Below are 20,222 nucleotides of genomic sequence, written 5' to 3' on the forward strand. Positions count from 1 at the left end.
ACAATATATGCGGACAAAATTACAAAATCTTTTTTTTTTTGCCAAACTATGAAAAACCATCCAGATATTAATATTGTATTTTGAAAAGGTATCCACAATTGAAATTAAAAAATCGAATTTGATATTATGCACAATTAGAATTATGATTAGAATCCACAAACTCCTCGTTTTTTTATTTCCTTTAGATATATAACATAAGTTTTTGTTTAAAATCCAATAAAGCCTTCTGAAAACGTGGGGGTGGGAGGTATAACCCCTATGACATGCTTGCAGAAATAATTGGTGAACCTTTGTACTCCCACGGTTTCCTGTGGTTGTTTGACATTAACATCATCACTCCACGGTAATGTAATATTCAAATGTGACCTATTAACGTCAGGACAGCAGTATTAGTCAGTGTGATGAAAACCCCCTGGTCCGTCCATGAATTCCCATACTGTGAAAGTCCTCCAAACAAAAGGTGCATTGAATATTATGATCAGCAGGATAAATACAATTAAGAATCAACACAGTGAGACTGATGTAGCTTCGTTTTGGATTAATTAATGCAGGTTTTCTGCTATCAAAGGTGATCAATACCATCTTTTGTATATGAAAATGTTGACACGGTTCCTTTAAAGCCCTCCTGTTCTTACCAGCAACACTTTATCTCAAACAAACCTCTTCCACTTCTTAGTTCCTGAATCACATCCCCAATCTTTGCATGCAGCTTTTCACTTCTTCCTTTAAAATAAGGGAAGAAGTGTGTGTGTTTCATTTTATTGGTTTGGACTATCAGTAACAAAACATGAAGGCTGTTAATTTTAAAACCAGGACGTTGGTTTATTCTTTTGCCCTTCAAATGATAGGCTTATTATTAGCAATCATGTGTGTAAGAGGACACAAACATGTTACATGAAGCAACACATATTAAATCTAAATTTTAACTAACCTGAAGAGCAGAAGCAGAGTAATAATCTGGATACAACATCTTTGTTGAAGAAACTGTAACTAAGAAATATCTGCAATCACATCCAAGTCAACGATTCAGAACGGTCAGTCTTCCAATTTCAAGGGATTCCTGGGAAACTGCTGTAAAGATGAACAAGGATCCGGATCTGAGATAAAATATTATATATATATATATATACATACATACATACACATATATATATATAGAGAGAGAGATAAAACACAAGGACTCGTTTCCATATTTTTCCAGCTTTAAACTTAAACTGAAGGAGTTTAAAGAATTGACCGTATGCAGTTGCTTAAGAACAAACTGTATTTGATTCACTGTAACCAACTAATTCTGAAGTGATTTCCCATCTTACTTCCAACTAATTACCATACTGTCAAAAGAAAGGAAAACTGTTCAGCATCACCTTTTTCAAAAGGGACCGTCCACTGTGGCATCATGGGAAAACATTTAGATGTTATCAAATACCCCCAAATCAAAAGGGATTCTTTTTAAGGATTTCCATTCTATTTCACCAGCTGGGTATGACTGTACGTCATGTCTCACCACATGGCCTACTGTACCTCATCACGGGGACCGAAGTGCCCTCCTTTGGCCAAATACAGAACTTCAGTTTTTCAATATAAAATGTTCGCATCAGTCCAACAGAGGGCGACATACTCCTCGCTTTCACTGTCCTTCCTTACAGGAGAAAAGTATGTGAACACTTAAACACCTGTGTGATTGTTGGAGGCGTCCTACCAAAACTAAGGGCTTTACTACGCTTCTACAACGCCCTCGGCTTGTTTGGGAAGCATCTACGCAACATCTTGGATCCTCTCTGGCTGCAGGGATGAGCACTGAGCTACTTTGAGCAGCTCTCCTAGTTTATTTGATTTCACAGTCACTCATGGTTTGGGCTTTGCACACTCCCTTGCCGGCGACTTCTAAGGCGGCTCCCTTGTAGGTCGCGACACAGTGGGCGTCCGTGCGTAGCTCCGGCTGGAGCTGCTCCCACACCTTCTTCTTGGGGTTCAGCTCCTTGTCTGGATCACCTGCGATCAAGAAGACATTAGAAGAACTTCTTTTGTTCTCTACTCTACTGCCACAAAATGCAGGATTTATGAGTCCAGGACTGACTGAGGAAAATGCTGCCTTCTGTTTCCTGGGAAGGCGTTCCCTCAACAATAAGGGAAAAGGGTGCAGATGTTTGCTCCCATTCAGCCACAAGAGAGCAGAGATGTTTGGTCTTGGCTTTTGTGGACACATTTAAAATCCACACTCCTCTATATAGTGTCACCACTGTTGTTGTGGAACTTATATCATAATATACCTAGTGTGTGATATTTAAGATGCAAATGATTAGGCCATACTAGTACCTGGGAAGCCCTGGAGAGTGACCCGGTCCCCTGGTGTTGCTCCACTTGGAGGTTCAAGGATTTCCACCTTGTCTGGTGAGCTGGCACACAGGAGCGCAGCCTGGGACAGCACTCCTCTCGTCTTGGCTGGCTTCAGGTTACACAACAGGACTGCCAAGCGGTTCTGCATCTGCAAGAGGGACAGAAGATTAAATATGTTGCATGTGAGGAAACAATTGGTTAAACGTATGTGTTCAAATACTTTTGGTTTGGGGCTGTTACTGAGGTCTGGAGGAGGCAATTAAGTATTAATATTACTGCTGCACCACACAGCAATATTTTAGATAGTAGTTTGCTTCCAACTTTGAGTTAAGGGAAGGGAAAGTTACTGTTTCAGCAGGACAATTCCCCAGAGGCTGCCTGCACAGAGCCCATCGGACCCCTTTCGGCTGGATCAAAATGCCTCGCGCAGTCTCAGTAGGCTAGTTGTGTTGACAGCAGGAGTGGGAGTCGTGTGTCACGTGTGCAGACTGCAGTCTCTCATCAACAGAGTGAGATCAAAGTGACCCTCGCGCGACTGTCCAAGATGTGTCACTGTACTGGCTTGAAAACAGCTCCAGAGTGAGGACGGCAGGCGGGAACTTGCGCGAGACTTGCATTGTTTTGGCTCCCGGCTACTGTTTAGCTGTAAGCAGTCGTTGCTATGTTGTAACATAGTCGCACATATGGACGTAACAGCTTCCTGGATTTATTATGGACATGACGACTGCACAGCTCGGCCGTTTCTTTATGGATACAAAATCAAAACTACGTGGAAAACGTTTTCGTTTCTGCGGTGACTGGGAGGGACGACAGGCGCTCGGCTATCTACTGCTAATGTCTACAGGGTGATTTGAGGTGAGTAACTCCATGCAAAAACACACATATTTATGTCGTTTTGCAACACTATTTGAGCTAAACGAGCGCCGTGGTGTCTCGTACGGACCCAACCTGTGTTGCATAAGTCTTGGAATTGTTTTCTGAGGCCCAGGAAAGCAGATAAAACGTGCCCCAATGGGTTAGCATTGGAGCAAGTCTGGAAGGCTGCCAGGCAGGTACAGATCTCGGGCTAGGCAACGTCAATTTTTGTCGGTTTTTTTTGCTTCTAATAAGTCGGGATGACCCTGAGGACAACGAAAATGGGGTCAAAAATGACCGGATTTCTCCTTTAAAGCAAAGACTCTCCAAGGCACAAACGCAAAGGAAAAAAGGAGCAGAGCTTCTGAGATCTGATCGCAAGAAGAAAAACAATCCACGGTACAGTCTCCTCCTGATTTGCTTCTATTCGATCTGAACCGACCACTAAGAAAACACTTATGATCAGCTTCTTATGACAAACCACCACTAGGTGGTGCCAAAATAACACAAAATGTGTGCCACAAGATGGAAACCTTGAGTTCCAACAATGCAACACAATACAAAGACACGCACACACACACACACACACACACACACACACACACACACACACTTGAGACAATTAAATAAAAACTGAAAGACATTTCCCTGCCCTTTCCACACTGGACTACATTACATAATTTTCTGTAAACTTCACAGAGAACAGAGAACAATGAGGATCTCTTTTGTGTGTGTGTGTGTGTGTGTGTGTGTGTGTGTGTGTGTGTGTGGAGGAACTACTCAAGAGAGCAGAGAATATTAAGAATTTAGTGTAATTTTAGCTGCGGTGCATGACTTAAGAGGAAACAGTGTACATACTTTGGATCACATGTTGAAACATTGCTGATGTTGCTTACAATCTTGCTTACATGTAGAGATGCTGAAAGAAGGGGGCTGGAAATCTGAGGCGGATCGTTTTACTATTAAATTATTCTGACAGGCTCTGGTGAATTGGGGTTTGTCAAAGATTTATTAAGGTCCCAGCTGAAGTCAACATGAATTGAAGATCCATTTTTATCCAGATTTTGACAAGACGATTGATTTTGGAGACGAGTGAGAGTTGAGGGATTCAATAATGTTACCACCAACCGAGCCTCAGTCCAGCCAGTAGTTTTAAGACAGGAGGATGCTTTTGAGTTTATGTGAAATATGTGATACTCTAATTCCGTGTCTAAACATGCATTCCTCCTGAATACAGATACTGGTAAAAGAAAGGAAGAAGAAGCCAAAGAGAAAGCATGTGTAAGACAAGGTAAATGACATCGGAGTGGAATAAGAAATAAATAGCAAAACTGAAGATGATGAAAGGAAAGTGTGAAACACAATAGAGGTTTGCAGTATTGTTACAGTACAACGACAACCTTTATCTTGTATCCAGATTTATGAACACGCTACTCAAATTATCACCTCAGCAGAAACTGTGACTAAAATTCACAGCTGATTTGTAGTATGAATCGTGCTTCCGCTGTAATTAAAACAGCAAACAGAAACACTCAAATCCACCATTCATCATCTTTTACAGTAAGATAAATGTCTCAAGCATACCAACAAATGGGGGAGAGAGAACAAGGATGGAGACATTAATAAAAGGTAGCAGCAGGTGGAGGTTGGGTGGAGAGTGGGATATAAATAAAGTGAAAAGAAAGTGTGAGAGGAGAGAGTGGATTGATTGTTGCCCTGCAGCCGAAGCCGCTCACTACATTGCACACCACAGAAAGTTCTTACAGCCGAATGACCCCCAATGTCTCCTTCAATATGTATCCAACATGATTTAATGTTTTTTTTAAGATATTGTCAGGCATAGACACCTTTTTTATTAGCAGTGGACAGATAGGAAAGACAGGAGAGAGAGGGGGGTGTGACATGCAGCAAAGGACCTCCGGCTGGGACTCGAACCTGCGTCGGCTGCGTATGCTCACATGGGTACATGGCATGCACTCTAACCACTCTTCCCCCTGCGCGCCACATGATTTAAAAATTGAAGATGATGATACTATGATCTTGAAAGCTATATCATAGGAAACTGGACTTTCTTTATGTTTTTGAATTGAGTGATTGATTTTATTCCATTCTTGATATAAATATATGAAACAGCAACCTGTGCCATACATTATATAAATAACAATAGTCAGGGATGACACAGTAAAGCCCTGAGGCTTATTTCCATTGTGGTCCCTAATATTTAAATATTTGTTATATATTTTGTCCAACACATTTATATCAATGAGGCTGGAGTCACACAAACAAACAAACATTCATTGATAATAATAATAACTAGAAAATTCCCCCGCCGGGAAATTTTGAAAGGGCCACGGGGGCTACTGCCGGATTGTACATTACGATGAGATTCTTCGAGATTTCAAACGAGACGGAGTTGTTTTATGTATGGACGAGAAGGAGACGTTTGACTAAAAAAACTACATATCCCACTACTAAATGTAGTTCTTAGTACATTCCTGTCCACCAATCAGAGCACACCACTCGTGTCTCCATTTTAAAGTTTAAATGGAGTTTCTGGGTGAAAGTATGTACGAGAAGAAGACGTTTGACTAAAAAAACTACATTTCCCAGTACTAAATGTAGTCCTTAGTACATTCCTGTCCACCAATCAGAGCACACCACTCGTGTCTCCATTTTAAAGTTTAAATGGAGTTTCTAGGTGAAAGTATGGACGAGAAGGAGACGTTTGACTAAAAAAACTACATATCCCACTACTAAATGTAGTTCTTAGTACATTCCTGTCCACCAATCAGAGCACACCACTCGTGTCTCCATTTTAAAGTTTAAATGGGGTTTCTAGGTGAAAGTATGACTGAGCAGAAGACATTTGACTAAAAAAACTACATTTCCCATTACTAAATGTAGTTTTTAGTACATTCCTGTCCACCAATCAAAGCACTCAGCTTGTGTCTCCATTTTAAAGTTTAAATGGAGTTTCTAGGTGAAAGTATGCCCGAGCAGAAGAAGTTTGACTGTAAAAACTACATTTCCCATTACTAAATGTAGTTTTTAGTACATTACTGTCCACCAATCAGAGCACACCACTCGTGTCTCCATTTTAAAGTTTAAACGGAGTTTCTAGGTGAAAGTATGGACGAGCAGAAGACGTTTGACTAAAAAAACTACATTTCCCATTACTAAATGTAGTTTTTAGTACATTCCTGTCCACCAATCAGAGCACACCACTCGTGTCTCCATTTTAAAGTTTAAATGGAGTTTCTAGGTGAAAATATGCCCTGAACTCAGCTGTCACTCAAGTACTACCGAGTACTAGCGAGTACTACCGAGTACTACCAAGTACTACCGAGTACTACTGAGTCTCAAGTACTGAGAACTACTAGGTACAATGAGTTGTCAAACAGTTGAGTGCTTCGCACTCAACTGTTTCCCAGTACATGTCACTGAACTCAGCTGTCACTCAAGTACTACCGAGTACTACCAAGTACCACCGAGTACTACTGAGACTCAAGTACTGAGAACTAGTAGGTACTATGTACTTGCAAACAGTTGAGTGCTTCGCACTCAACTTTTTCCCAGTACATGTCACTGAACTCAGCTGCCACTCAAGTACTACAGAGTACTACCGAGTACTAGCGAGTACTAGCGAGTAGTACTGAGACTCAAGTACTGAGAACTACTAGGTACAGGTCACTGAACTCAGCTGTCACTCAAGTACTACCGAGTACTCCATTTTAAAGTTTAAATGGAGTTTCTAGGTGAAAGTATGGCTGAGCTGAAGAGGTTTGACTAAAAAAACTACATATCCCACTACTAATGTAGTTTTAGTACATTCCTGTCCTCCAATCAGAGCACACCTGCTGTCAGTTATGAAGATCAGTGCCACACAGTGCTGTCACCATGGCAACGGCCCTTGCTGCGTGTGTATGACTGCTTTGGAGCGTCTCTCCGCTTCTCTCTATCGCTCAATTCCCCCTCTGCGCATGGGTCCGAACAAAAGCATGCCACGCTCACACCGAAACTCCTATCGCCAAAATTTTCGCACCGTTAGCGCCACAAGACTCGGCTGAAGACACTGATGACTTTTATTTTTTCCTAGTGTCAGAAATGTGGACGCTAGGGCGAGTTAGAAATGCTGTTCAGATCAGGTTTCTTTGAAAATCTGCTTCTAAATTAACATTGGAGCGGATGACGAGAAAACCTGACTTGGCCGCGCTTAGAGGTTGCTAGTTCAAATTGTGTAAATCTCACAGAGATTTTGAGCACATTGTGAGAGACAGGACAAGTTTCTCTACAAAATTGGAAAATATCACGTCTGTAGAGTGAAGATTGTGGCCGGGAGGAGTTTGGAAAGGAAAAAAGTCTGAGAAGCCCTCACACTCTAAGCGATGATGTCATCCACTCTAGCCCAGAAGGTTCCGCGCAATACACACCCATTATAAACTCATGATTTCTCCCAAAACGTTCATGGTCATTGAACAGTGATTGGTCAAAAACTATATGACCTATTGAAACGTGGATTGACACACCAGGACACAAGACTTGTGTCTACGTTTTAAAGTTTAAATGGAGTTTCTAGGTGAAAGTATGCCTGAGTAGCAGGTGTTTGAAAAACGACATTTTCTGCTTTTTTTTTTCCGCTCATCCCATTCATTTCAATGGGAAAAATTTCGTTGGTTTTTCGCGACTTACGTCGCGAAAAATTCGTGTTCGGCTAAGAAAAGCAATAGCACGCCGATCCCGATCGAACCACACGCTTTGATATATCACTTGTCCTACAACTCTTATCGCTGTAGAAGTTTTAGGCACTCGAAATTCGTCCGGAAAAGGCAAAATAATAATAAGTAGGAAAAAATCCTATGAATAGCAGTAGTGCTCGGGGCTTCGCCCCGAGCACTGGTCCCTTCAGCTTATAGCTGTAGGGGCCAGTGCTCGGTGCGATTGCCCCGTGGCCCTAATAATAATAATAACAATAATAATAATCATAATAATAATAATAATAATAATAATAATAATAATAATAATAGTAATAATAATAAACATTATTATTATTATTTATTTATAATGCAATCAACTCAATGACCTCAAAGTGCTACAGTGCACAAAAAAGAATCCACAGTCTGTGGTGTCTTTGATGTTTAGGGAGAGCATTCTATTGCATTGATTCCATTTCATTCTGATGACATGACTGTTTTTTTTCCTTCTGTGATTCCATTCCATTCTGATGACATCACAGAGACATCAAAGTCACTGCTTTGATGTCATATGTTCAAAGCACTGCAGAGTCTATAAATATAGGGCAGGTACTGGACAAACACAAACTTTATTCGAGGTGTTGCAGGAAAGTCTAATCTAGAGATGGGATCTATCACAGAAACGATCTACCTACTACAAAACCATACAGAAGGAGGACTCCAAGGTCGAACAGTGAAGGTCGACCAGCTGAGGAAACATTTTCAGACCCAGGAGGAGAAGACAGACAAGAGCACCCAAACCATGCAGGAGCAGGGGGCGAATGTCGACAGCCTGAGGAAACTTTTTCAGACCCAGGAGGAGAAGATAGAAAAGAGCACCCAAACCATGCAGGAGCAGGGCGCGGATGTCGACAGCCTGAGGAAACATTTTCAGACCCAGGAGGAGAGCGCCCAAACCATGCAGAAGCAGGAGTCGAAGCTCGACCAGCCAGAGAAACATCTTCATACCCAGGAGGAGAAGACAGACAAGAACTACGAAACCATGCAGAAGCAGGGGGCGAATGTCGACCAGCTGAGGAAACATTTTCAGACCCAGGAGGAGAAGACAGACAAGAACTACGAAACCATGCAGAAGCAGGGGGCGAATGTCGACCAGCTGAGGAAACATTTTCAGACCCAGGAGGAGAAGACAGACAAGAACTACGAAACCATGCAGAAGCAGGGGGCGAATGTCGACCAGCTGAGGAAACATTTTCAGACCCAGGAGGAGAAGACAGACAAGAACTACGAAACCATGCAGAAGCAGGGGGCGAATGTCGACCAGCTGAGGAAACATTTTCAGACCCAGGAGGAGAAGACAGACAAGAACTACGAAACCATGCAGACGCAGGGGGCGAATGTCGACCAACTGAGGAAACTTTTTCAGACCCAGGAGGAGAAGACAGACAAGAACTACGAAACCATGCAGAAGCAGGGGACGGATGTCGACCAACTGAGGAAACTTTTTCAGACCCAGGAGGAGAAGACAGACAAGAACTACGAAACCATGCAGAAGCAGGGGACGGATGTCGACCAACTGAGGAAACTTTTTCAGACCCAGGAGGAGAAGACAGACAAGAACTACGAAACCATGCAGAAGCAGGGGACGGATGTCGACCAACTGAGGAAACTTTTTCAGACCCAGGAGGAGAAGACAGACAAGAACTATGAAACCATGCAAGAGCAGGGGACGAATGTCGACCAACTGAGGAAACTTTTTCAGACCCAGGAGGAGAAGACAGACAAGAACTACGAAACCATGCAGAAGCAGGGGACGGATGTCGACGAACTGAGGAAACATTTTCAGACCCAGGACAAGTTCCAAAATGACCTGTCCGTGTCCCAGCAGAGCTCACAGACAAGCATCCACCTGCTGGAGACAAAACTCCAACAGATGGAGGACGAGAAAAAGGAACTGGAGGACAAGTTCCAAAAGGACCTGGTCGTGTCCCAGCAGATCTCGGAGACCAGAATCCACCTGCTGGAGACAAAAGTCCAACAGCTGGAGGATCAGAAAAAGGACCTGGAGGACAAGTTACAAAATGACCTGGTTGAGTCCCAGCAGAGCTGGCAGACAAGCATCCACTTGCTGAAGACAAAATTCCAACAGATGGAGGATGAAAAAAAGGAACTGGAGGACAAGCTCACAAAGGCCCTGGCCAATGAAGAACAGACCTGTGAGAGTCTGAGAGGTCCAAGAGGACAACAGGGTCCTGGAGAAGCTCCGTGTGAATATGAAGCTTCTTCTCCGGGACAAAGAGCCAGGACGAGCAGGCAGAGGTGCAGAAGATGAAGGACAAGATGCATGTGAAGGAGAAGAAGGAAGCCAAGTGGGAGAAGAGGAGAAAGAACGCGAGGAGAAGCCAAAGAAAAATGGTTTCTTGAGTTTCTTCATGCACCGAACAAAACAGGCGTGACAGCCACGAAAGGGTTGAGGAGGCTGCTAATTGTTCAGCTTAGGTTGGACACTAGCTCCCCCTTTGAAAGAGGTTTTCTCCTGGTGCTAAGGTTTCTCCCAAAATATATGCATATATAATATGTATATATAAAAAAACACCCTTCATCCATCTACCTCACCTCTGTCCTTCCTCAACTCCAACGTAGATGGGTTTTCTCCTGGTGCTCACTTTTCGCCCACAATATATACATATCTATTATGTATATATAAAAAAAACACCCTTCATCCATCTACCTCACCTGCATCTCCCTCCACTCTGTCCTTCCTCAACTTCAACGTAAAAGGGTTTTCTCCTGGTGCTCAGGTTTCGCCCACAATATATATTATGTATATATAAAAAAAACACCCTTCATCCATCTACCTCACCTGCATCTCCCTCCACTCTGTCCTTCCTCAACTCCAACGTAAAAGGGTTTTCTCCTGGTGCTCAGGTTTCGCCCACAATATATACATATATATTATGTATATATATAAAAAACACCCTTCATCAATCTACCTCACCTCTGTCCTTCCTCAACTCCAACGTAGAAGGGTTTTCTCCTGGTGCTCACGTTTCGCCCACAATATATACATATCTATTATGTATATATATTAAAAAAACACCCTTCATCAATCTACCTCACCTGCATCTCCCTCCACTCTGTCCTTCCTCAACTCCAACGTAAAAGGGTTTTCTCCTGGTGCTCAGGTTTCGCCCACAATATATACATATATATTATGTTTATATTTAAAAAAACACCCTTCATCCATCTACCTCACCACTCCTTCCTTCCACTCCTGCCCCACCCTTCCTCTCATTCAGGGCAGCACAGTGCCTCAGTGATTAGCGCTGCAGCCTCCCAGAGATGCCTCCACCTGTACATTATTATCAGCGTGGGTTCTCTCCGGGTTCTCCGGCTTCCTCCCACAGTCCAAAGACATGCAGGATGGGGATAGGTTAATTGGTGACTCTAAATTGCCCGTAGGTGTGAATGTGAGTGTGAATGGTTGTCTGTCTCTACACGTCGGCCCTGTGATAGACTGGCGTCCTGTCCAGGGTGTACCCTGCCTTCGCCCAATGACAGCTGGGATCGGCTCCAGCCCCGCCGCGACCTTGAATACAGGATAAGCGGTAGACGATGGATGGATGGATGGAAAACAAACAAATGAAAGGAGTTAGCGGTACTGAGCCTTCACGTGGCAGCCCTGTTTTGACTACTTTTACAGTACCACAGTTCTAATTAATTCATTCTTTGTTGGAATCAAAAGAATGGTTATGAACCACAGAAACCACCAATACAAGGCAAAACGATATGAGAAAGACGAAATATGCAATTACTTCAGGGAAATTGTACTTATTTTTCACATAAATATGCTTGTAAACATTAGAATATAAATGGCTAAAACATGCATCAGATACCAGTATTCCTGGTCTAGGAGGAATACAAAGGAGTAATGGTCATTTTAAGGACCTGGCGGTGGCCATTTTGACTGGTGGGGCCTTTCTGAGTATCACACTTTGGTTAACTTGTAGTATGTTTATAAGTATATCTGATACTACTATAATCCACTGACAAACCTTTTGTTAGAATTTTTTCGGGGTCAAGTCATGCACCTGACTATTTGAACTGTTACAAGTTAGGTTAAACACGGCTTCCTCCTCTCTCCTTTTCTCTCAGATCACAGATAGTTTATAGACTAAATTATCTTAAAACCTTTATATGAAATAGGGCTGCACGATTCTGGAAAAAATGTGAATCACGATTTTTTTGCTTAGAATTGAGATCACGATTCTCTTGCACGATTTTTTTTCACAAAATGTTTATTGCACTGATGAACTTTAACAAAACAAAAAACACCCCGCAGCGGTGTTTCCAGGCAGCGGTGTTTGACCGCGTCCCATTCATTGTCTATTTGAAAAGCCGTGCAATGCATTCTGGTAGCGTCGCTGCGAATGTCGAGAGACGGCGCGCGAGTTGGCCGCTCCTCATTTGCATAAAGTTGAAGTCGAATCTACTTTATGCTAATCAAGGCGCCGGGCTCGACTCGCCGCCTCGGGAACGCTCGCGAACGCTCGCGAAAATCTTCTAAACTGAATGTTGTCGATCTAGGATGATTGACAGGCGCTCTCCTTCATACAATCACGCGCACACTTCATGGCTGCACCTGATTGGACGATCGCTTTCACTGCAGTCCTGTCTGCTCCGGAGTTCACGCAGACCAACATGGCGGCTCGTTTGGAAACTTTCTCTTATTTTACGAAAATAGTTCACCGAAAGGTGTTTCTGAAAACATTTTAAGCGAGAAATTAGCTATGCAGTTGCTGAATCTTTCTTTATTTTAGATCGACAACATTCAGTTTAGAAGATTTTCGCGAGCGCTCGCGAGCGTTCCCAAGGTGGCGAGTCGAGCCCGGCGCAATGAATGGGACGCGGGGAAACACCGCTGCCTGTGGACACGCACCATCTTTCCAAACACTCAACTGCAGGCGGCTTCCTCCACTGAATCACGTGTTGTAAAGACGCTTTACCATAGGTTGAGGAAGGAGGCAGCGGCAGTGCTGCGTTTGGGGGCGCTTCAAAAAATCCGGAAGGAAATAGGAGCATTTGTGATGCAGCTCGAGATATAAAATGCTTCAGAATCGCTGTGTGTAGAAATGAGATCACTTGTATGTGTGAATCGAGATCGCGATTTTTTAACGATTTTTTGTGCAGCCCTAATATGAAATGATATTTCAACTGTAAATAGTCTTATTTATTACACTGTAAATATGATATTTATGCTTCTAACCAGCACATATTTTAACCAATTTTAACTATTATGAACTCTATTTATTTATGAACTTTTTTTTTTTTACAAAGAACGTTAATATACTGTTAATTAATTTTTATGTTCCGTAACATATGATTTTTGTACAGGGCTACATAAGCAAAAATGTGAAAATTATTTCCAGATGATCTTTGTCTGTTGCTTAGCTAAATCTAGTACAATTTAAATTCTAACTTCTTTTTAATCACTGAAGACAAAGGATTATAGAAAACTATAAGGGATTAACTCAACTCAACTCAAACCTTATTTATAAAGCATGTTAACCAAAGTGCTATACATGACAATTAATTACATAATAAACATAATACAATAAGATAAGAATGAACACAGAAATACAGTAAAGGGTGTCTTGCTGCAGGGAAAAAGGTGTGTCTTCGATAAGGACTTAAAAACATGTTTGATGTCTGTTTTCCATATATAAAAAGGGCAGAGTCCATTGGAACCAGTAGACCTTTGCTGTGCTTCCAAGAACCATGAGGTAAATTATATGATTGGCTCCTGGCAACACAAAACAAACTTTGTGTGAAAGAAGAAGCAAGGAAAATATAGGCTTCATTCCAGCAGGCTTGAGTCCTTGATTGCAGAATGGATTTGAGCTTTTCAGGACTTGCATCCTATTTTAACTTGGATATCACAAGCCTGTTACTCTTCACTGCAGTTTTCATCCTCACTGCAGATTATATTAAGAACCGGCAACCCGACAGCTTCCCTCCAGGACCCCAGGCATTTCCCATTGTGGGAAACATATTCACATTGGATTACAGCAGGAGCCATGAAATTATGACACAGGTAGATATACCAAATATATTTAAAAATGCAGCAGGTTAACTAATGTCTCTGTTATATGACGCATCATGCTCTTCCTCTTTTTACCAAAACTGTCTCACAGTTAGCAGGGAAATATGGAGATGTGTACAGCATGCGAATGGGCCAGGCATGGATAGTGGTGTTGAATGGGTTTCAGGTTCTGAAAGAAGCCCTAGTAAACCAAAAAAGACAGCCTGGTGGACCGTCCAAAGCTTCCTCTGGTACAGGACATAACCCAATAAATGTTATCTTTCAGCAGGACAAATACTTTATTTCAGATAAATAGGTAAGGATAAATGAGTTATTTATTTCGGATTATTATTATTATTATTATTATTATTATTATTATTATTATTATTATTATTATATTATTTTGTGTATGTGTGTGTGTATGTGGGTGATGGTGGTGGAGAGGCCAGGCAAGTTTCAACTGAGGTCCAACTGCAATATACATGTATTAACAAGGAAAAATGTGATTTCCGGGTGACTCCTTTAAAATAGGACTGGACATAGTGAGTGAGCAGACTCTAACAGATGGAGCGCGAAAAAATGTCCAGATAGACTACGAGCGATGTCACAATAAGGACCAGACTGAGCGGAGTCACAGAGGTGCTGCTTGCCGGCAGACAGCTGCTGAGCTCTGCTATGGAGGAGAGAGCCGGGTGCAGAATCAGAACTTCTGCAGTAACAACACCCAGAGTCTGCTCTGAACTTCCAGAAGGTCACCTAGGGCTGCACGATATATCGTTTGAACATCGTGATGTGTGCATGCGCGATAGTTACATTGCAGGACATGCGATATTAAGTCCCCCCTTCAAAGTTCATTTAATCATCTAATTTGAGTTCATCAACTCAAATTAGAAACGATAATTTCAGTTCTCATGAATGTTTGTTTGTAAAATGCCAAAAGGTTTACATGGATTGTCTAAACAAATCCCTGTTTTCTCCCTAGATGGACAATCGGAGGTATTTAAGGAGGCCCCAGCAGCCAAGCAAGTGAACAGGCAGTTTGAAATGATCTGACGCACAGTATGTATTGCCCAAATGTAATGTATTCTAAAATTATTTTTACATTTGTTTCATTTGCATGAAATAGTTACAAAGTTTAATAGCCATGACCTAAGTCCAAATATTGCTGATCGTCTTCATAAGCTGCTCCTGTGCTTCACAATTGAGGAACAGAGTCCAACATTCATTGCATTGAGAAAAAGGCCTCAAAATTACTCTTATTGCACGTAACAGGCAAGTAGATTCTGCTAGTATATGTTACTAAAACCTATGTAAATTTGTCTGTAAATGCAAATTTTAATCGCCATCCCACAGGGATACGTTGCTTTCTGACTGCGGTGAAAAATGTGGACTTATCTTATAACAAATGTTGACATCCTTGTTTATCTTCTTTACGTTGAGTTGACTGGTCAACCACACAGCTTAATCCACCAGAGACATTTAGCTCTGTTTAGATGTATTTTAGGAGATGGGATGTTGGGGATAAAATATACCCCATTGCCTATCCTCTCAGGACACCTCGTATCAGAGTTGTATTACCCCTGCACATCCCTTTTGATGACTTCTGGATGAAACCAGGTCCATATATGACATATTTTGGACTTGCAGTATGGACAGTACAACATTAAAGTTATGAATATCATTTTAAAGGATAAAACTGGTGTAGTGTTTACTTATTGTAAACATGGCCTGTGAAAAGAGCAAAATCTGCAATGCTTTTCTGTTAATAACTATGGTCCATCTATCCACCGCCAGAAATATATATTCCATATCATGTAACTATTTGAACTCCATGGTATTCAAAAATAAAATAAGTCATAGATTTGCAATTTTTCTTTGTTCTGCACAGCTTTGTTTTTCAATATAACATACTGATGATTACAGTATGATTATACTGCAAGAGTTTGAAAAAGTTGATCATAGATTGTTGCTTATGCCCATGCAGTAGAATAGGAGGGGGGCTTTTCCAGTGTTACTTGGTACAAAATACTGAAATATTCCTATTTCTTTTCATTTTTTTCATATAAAAACAATATTTTGAAGTAAAACACTATATTGAACAATTATATAAAGTAACTGCTGAATACCTTACATTTATAGAGATTGCCTTAGCTGTTTTAATGTGTAATGACTTACTATTCTTGTTTTTCTGTCAAATGAAACTTTTTAACAATATTTGTTCAGTTTACTAAAATGATTGTTTAATACCCTAAATGTACAGATATTATCTTTAAATATACCTATTAATGTATTTTGATGTACAGTGTATATTTTCCATTGTCCAATTCATTAAAATAACACTGTAAATTTGCAGAAATTCCTATTTTATTAAAGGTACATATTTTGTTTATACATTGTATCATTGTTTTTTGTACTTGGGGAAACCACAATAATGCAGCAAATCAGGGTAGATAGACAAGACGGTTTCATGAAATGACTACTAAATACCCTTAATTTACAGGGATTGGCCTTAAATGTAGCTATTTTTTTTATGTATTTTTAATGTAATCTGCTTGTTTTCCCACTGTCCAATGAACATTTTTAAATCTCGTAATTCTTTAAAATGAAAGATTAATACTGTAAATGGGCAGACATTTATCGTTGGTTTAATGCATTTATGGCATTTTTATACATTATTTCATGTCATTGTACATAAAAAGAACAATCTTTAAACAAGAAATTACTCTAGATAGACGAGGCCATTCCATAAAAAAATACTAAATACCCTTAATTTACAGGGACTGGCCTTAAATGTAGCTATTTTGGATGTATTTGTAATGTATTTAGCTTGTTTTACCACTGTCTTATGGTTGTTTTTAAATATGCTAATTCTCTAAAATGACAGATTAATACTGTAAATTTGCAGACATTTATCTTTAGTTTTACACACCTGGTTTGTTTTTATACGTTATAACTCTGTTATTGTACATGGGAAAAAATAGTATTTAACATAAAATTACTGTAGATGGACTTGGCTGTTTCCTAAAATAAATAATGTATACCGTGAAATTACAGAGATTAATCTGAAAGTTATCTGATTTTAATGGGGGTTTTTTTTACACAATATGTGTTATTTTACAGTATAATGGGCAGGTATCAACTATAATATACTATATTTTAATTAAATTTGACTGTAAAATCTACTGTGTATATTTACAGTTATTGTATGTAGTTCTGTGATCCAGTTATTTACTGTAATTTTACAGTATCTGTTTGGAAACTTTGCTGCCAGTGCTTTGACCGTTTTATTACAGTTTTGTTTTTTTTACAGTGTGCTTCTTAAATATGAGTTGCTTTTTTTGTCATTATAAAGTCATGCCACCCTGGCTGGTTATGTTATAACAAAAATGCACAGACAAAACAATTAAACAAGAGATAAGCATGACACTCAATTTCACAGCCGAATATCACGACTGTGTGTACCTGGTCTAGAGGTATGTGCTTAGCTAGCTCACTGACAACTGTCCTGGGGGAAGCCTCGCCGACGTCCACCTGCTCCACGTACAGACCGTCATTCTCGGGAAGCTGCCGAGTCGTGATTATACGCCCGACACGCAGGTCCAGACGAGACGCGTCCACCTTGGCTTCGTCTTGGCTCGGAGCCGCCTGCTGCTTCTCGCCTTTCTCTCCTCCTGGCATCAAATACAGACAAGTGGCTCCATTATAACCACGCACGCAAACTCAACTGTTTCAACCCCAACGACAACGGCAAATTCCACAAATCTGATATTTTGCTGGTTTGTTGTGGGAAGAATGTGACGGTGCCGCAGAGCCCCGACCTGGCAAACACCTTTGGGATGAGCCGGGATGGAGACGGGGAGCAAGACCTTATCGCCCAAAGTGGATGCTTGACCTCACTAATGCTCTCGTGGCTGAAAGGGAGAAAATCCTGTGGAAAGCCTTTAAGGAGAGCAGACGTTGATGTCCACGGTTTTGGAGTGTGACCAAGTTTTCTGGAGTGTATGTATACATACACTCCATATATATATATATATATATATATATATATATATATATATACATACACACACACACACACACAATGGAAAGTTAGGAGTGTCCCTCTCTTTTCTCCCACAGTGTAGATTCCACTCCAGACTATCAGCTGCTGGTGTGACTACATTGTTGGAATTGCTCCCATGTACCCGAATAACAGGTCTCAGTATTTCTGTGTGGATATACAGTCTTGTACAGTTTTTATTTAAATGCATCGTTTCCACCCACATGAAACACAAACAGAGAAGCCAGCCGATGCAGGTGTCAAAGTCTGATCCTCCTTGGAATAGTGTTCCCACACCTTGTCTTTGTGGCTCGGTTTAGGACCTGTATCAAGGGGAGACCACTGATTGGGGATTAGGGTTCAGACTGGGTCCAGGTTGAGGTAAAGGGGGGGAAGACAAAATGACAGAAAAGCAGAATTGACACCAACACAAACACCAACTATTTTCACAAATACCAAACAAAGCAAATTCCCCAAATTCACTGTGTTGTGTGGGTTTTAGGTAATTTCATCAACTGCAGATTATTAAGGAATTAGCACCACTTACATACAATATCAACAAAGACAAATATAAGTTTTACATAAAGCTGCATCTGTTGACAAATGGAGAACACAATTTCTCACCAACATAAACAGCCTGTCAACAGCCCAAAACTCAAATATGTTCTGTGGATCATATAAACCAAAGGAAAAAACAAATACTGCACATTTGAGAAGCACATAAAAGCTAGAAAAACTTTTGTTGCATTTTTCCTAAAATAAATAACTGCAGAATTTCTGCTTCATTCATCAATTGACCCAGAAAACCTTCTATATGAGCAGCTGCAGGGAGAGAACGTGAACGCCCATTGCAATGTCACCACAGGTAGGTGGACAGACAGTACATGTGTGTGTGTGACTGTTGAACGTCACTCACTTTTAGGCTTGCTGTACGTGGACACCCGGCCGCGGAATCCCATCTCACGCAGCTCCCGGCGCACCGTCCTGGGGCTCACTTTGGCCCCGGAGGCGGTCTGGAACTCGGCGGTGAGAGCCTCCACGGAGGGCGAGCGGTTCAGCAGCGCGACTTTCTCCAGCACTTGGCGGTCCTCCTCCTTGAGCTTGTGCGGCCGGCCGCTGCGGGGCAGAGCCGTCGTGATTCCCCCGCGTTTCCACTTGAGGATGACGGCGCTGACGGTGGAGCGCGGCAGCGTCAGCAGGGCGGAGATCTCCCGGACCGACTTTTTGCACATGTGACAGCCGACGACGGTCCCCCGCTGGAAGTCACTGAGCTCCTCGCTGCGGCCCATTCTACCGTCTGGAGACGGAACCGTCCTCCTCCCCCGGTCCCCGTTTCTTCTTCTGTGTTTTGGCACTTTGAATGCTGCTGGGTATAGTACTGCCCTCCACAGGAGAGGAAACACGCATCAAATCAAAATAACAATGATCATAGTTCATGGGCCACATAATGTATATACATCATAATATACACTACTTCTCTTGTGATATTACACTTTAAATAAAAGTGAATTGATTTGAATTTTTTCTGTCTTAGTGTAAAGAAGTACATTCAGAAAACGTTCACAATGAACGAAAACATAATTTAAAAACAGATTATGAACAGCCTGAGATGAATAGTAAATTCCCTATATATATATATATATATATATATATATATATATATATATATATATATATATATATATATATATATACATACACACACTAAAGCATCAGTTATTCATCAGGATTAACATACCCTCTCCCCACATGCAGTGTAATTTAAATTATGATGTGCTTTTTTAAATATTCAAATCTCATAATTAAGACTTATCTAATAACTAGTAGGCAGTATCTTGTAATAGTTTACCATAAATATAACTGACTCATTTACTTGTCCTCACAGCCAGAAAACACCTCATTCTTTCCACTAAAAAGAAGTTCCCACGGGAACCTTTAAATAAACACAGTCCTGATGTCAAACATCAAACACACCTGAGTAATGAGGAGACCTCACTTTTTTTCCCACAGATCTGAAAATCAGAACAGCATTGGTGGCTCAGCTTGTAAGCAGTGTGATGTCAGAGCTCCACACTTGTCTTTTTCCAGGCTACAATAGATCGCTTTAGTCTGCTTACACATACACGCTCAAACATCCTCAGCTCGGATGGTGTTCATCACCAGCGTTTACATCTTTTTTTTTTATTGAGTTCATATAAAAACAAACAAGTTCATCAAA

The 20,222-nt window shown here is 41.1% G+C and overlaps 1 protein-coding gene across 1 annotated transcript; it reads right to left on the reverse strand.

The window, feature by feature from the left end:
* Window positions 1-909: 909 nt before the first annotated feature.
* Window positions 910-19,334, reverse strand: LOC311010954 (aminoacyl tRNA synthase complex-interacting multifunctional protein 1-like). Its single transcript, XM_084005610.1, has 4 exons — window positions 18,921-19,334; window positions 17,428-17,636; window positions 2,317-2,485; window positions 910-1,992 (listed from the first exon to the last, which is right to left on the reverse strand). The coding sequence occupies exons 1-4, from the start codon at window positions 19,291-19,293 to the stop codon at window positions 1,826-1,828; spliced, it is 918 nt and encodes a 305-aa protein (XP_083861736.1). The 5' UTR covers window positions 19,294-19,334; the 3' UTR covers window positions 910-1,825.
* Window positions 19,335-20,222: the final 888 nt, after the last annotated feature.

Source organism: Eutrigla gurnardus, assembly GCF_963514095.1.
Source record: "Eutrigla gurnardus genome assembly, chromosome: 3".
NCBI lineage: Eukaryota > Metazoa > Chordata > Actinopteri > Perciformes > Triglidae > Eutrigla > Eutrigla gurnardus.

Coding starts and splice junctions, on each gene's coding strand:
- LOC311010954 (XM_084005610.1), bottom strand. CDS start 19,293: ATGGGCCGCAGCGAGGAGCTCAGTGACTTCCAGCGGGGGACCGTCGTC. Junction 2,486..17,427: donor AGCACATACCTCTAGACCAG/GTACACACAGTC, acceptor TCCCTCTTGCAG/ATGCAGAACCGCTTGGCAGT. Junction 1,993..2,316: donor CACTCTCCAGGGCTTCCCAG/GTACTAGTATGG, acceptor TCTTGATCGCAG/GTGATCCAGACAAGGAGCTG.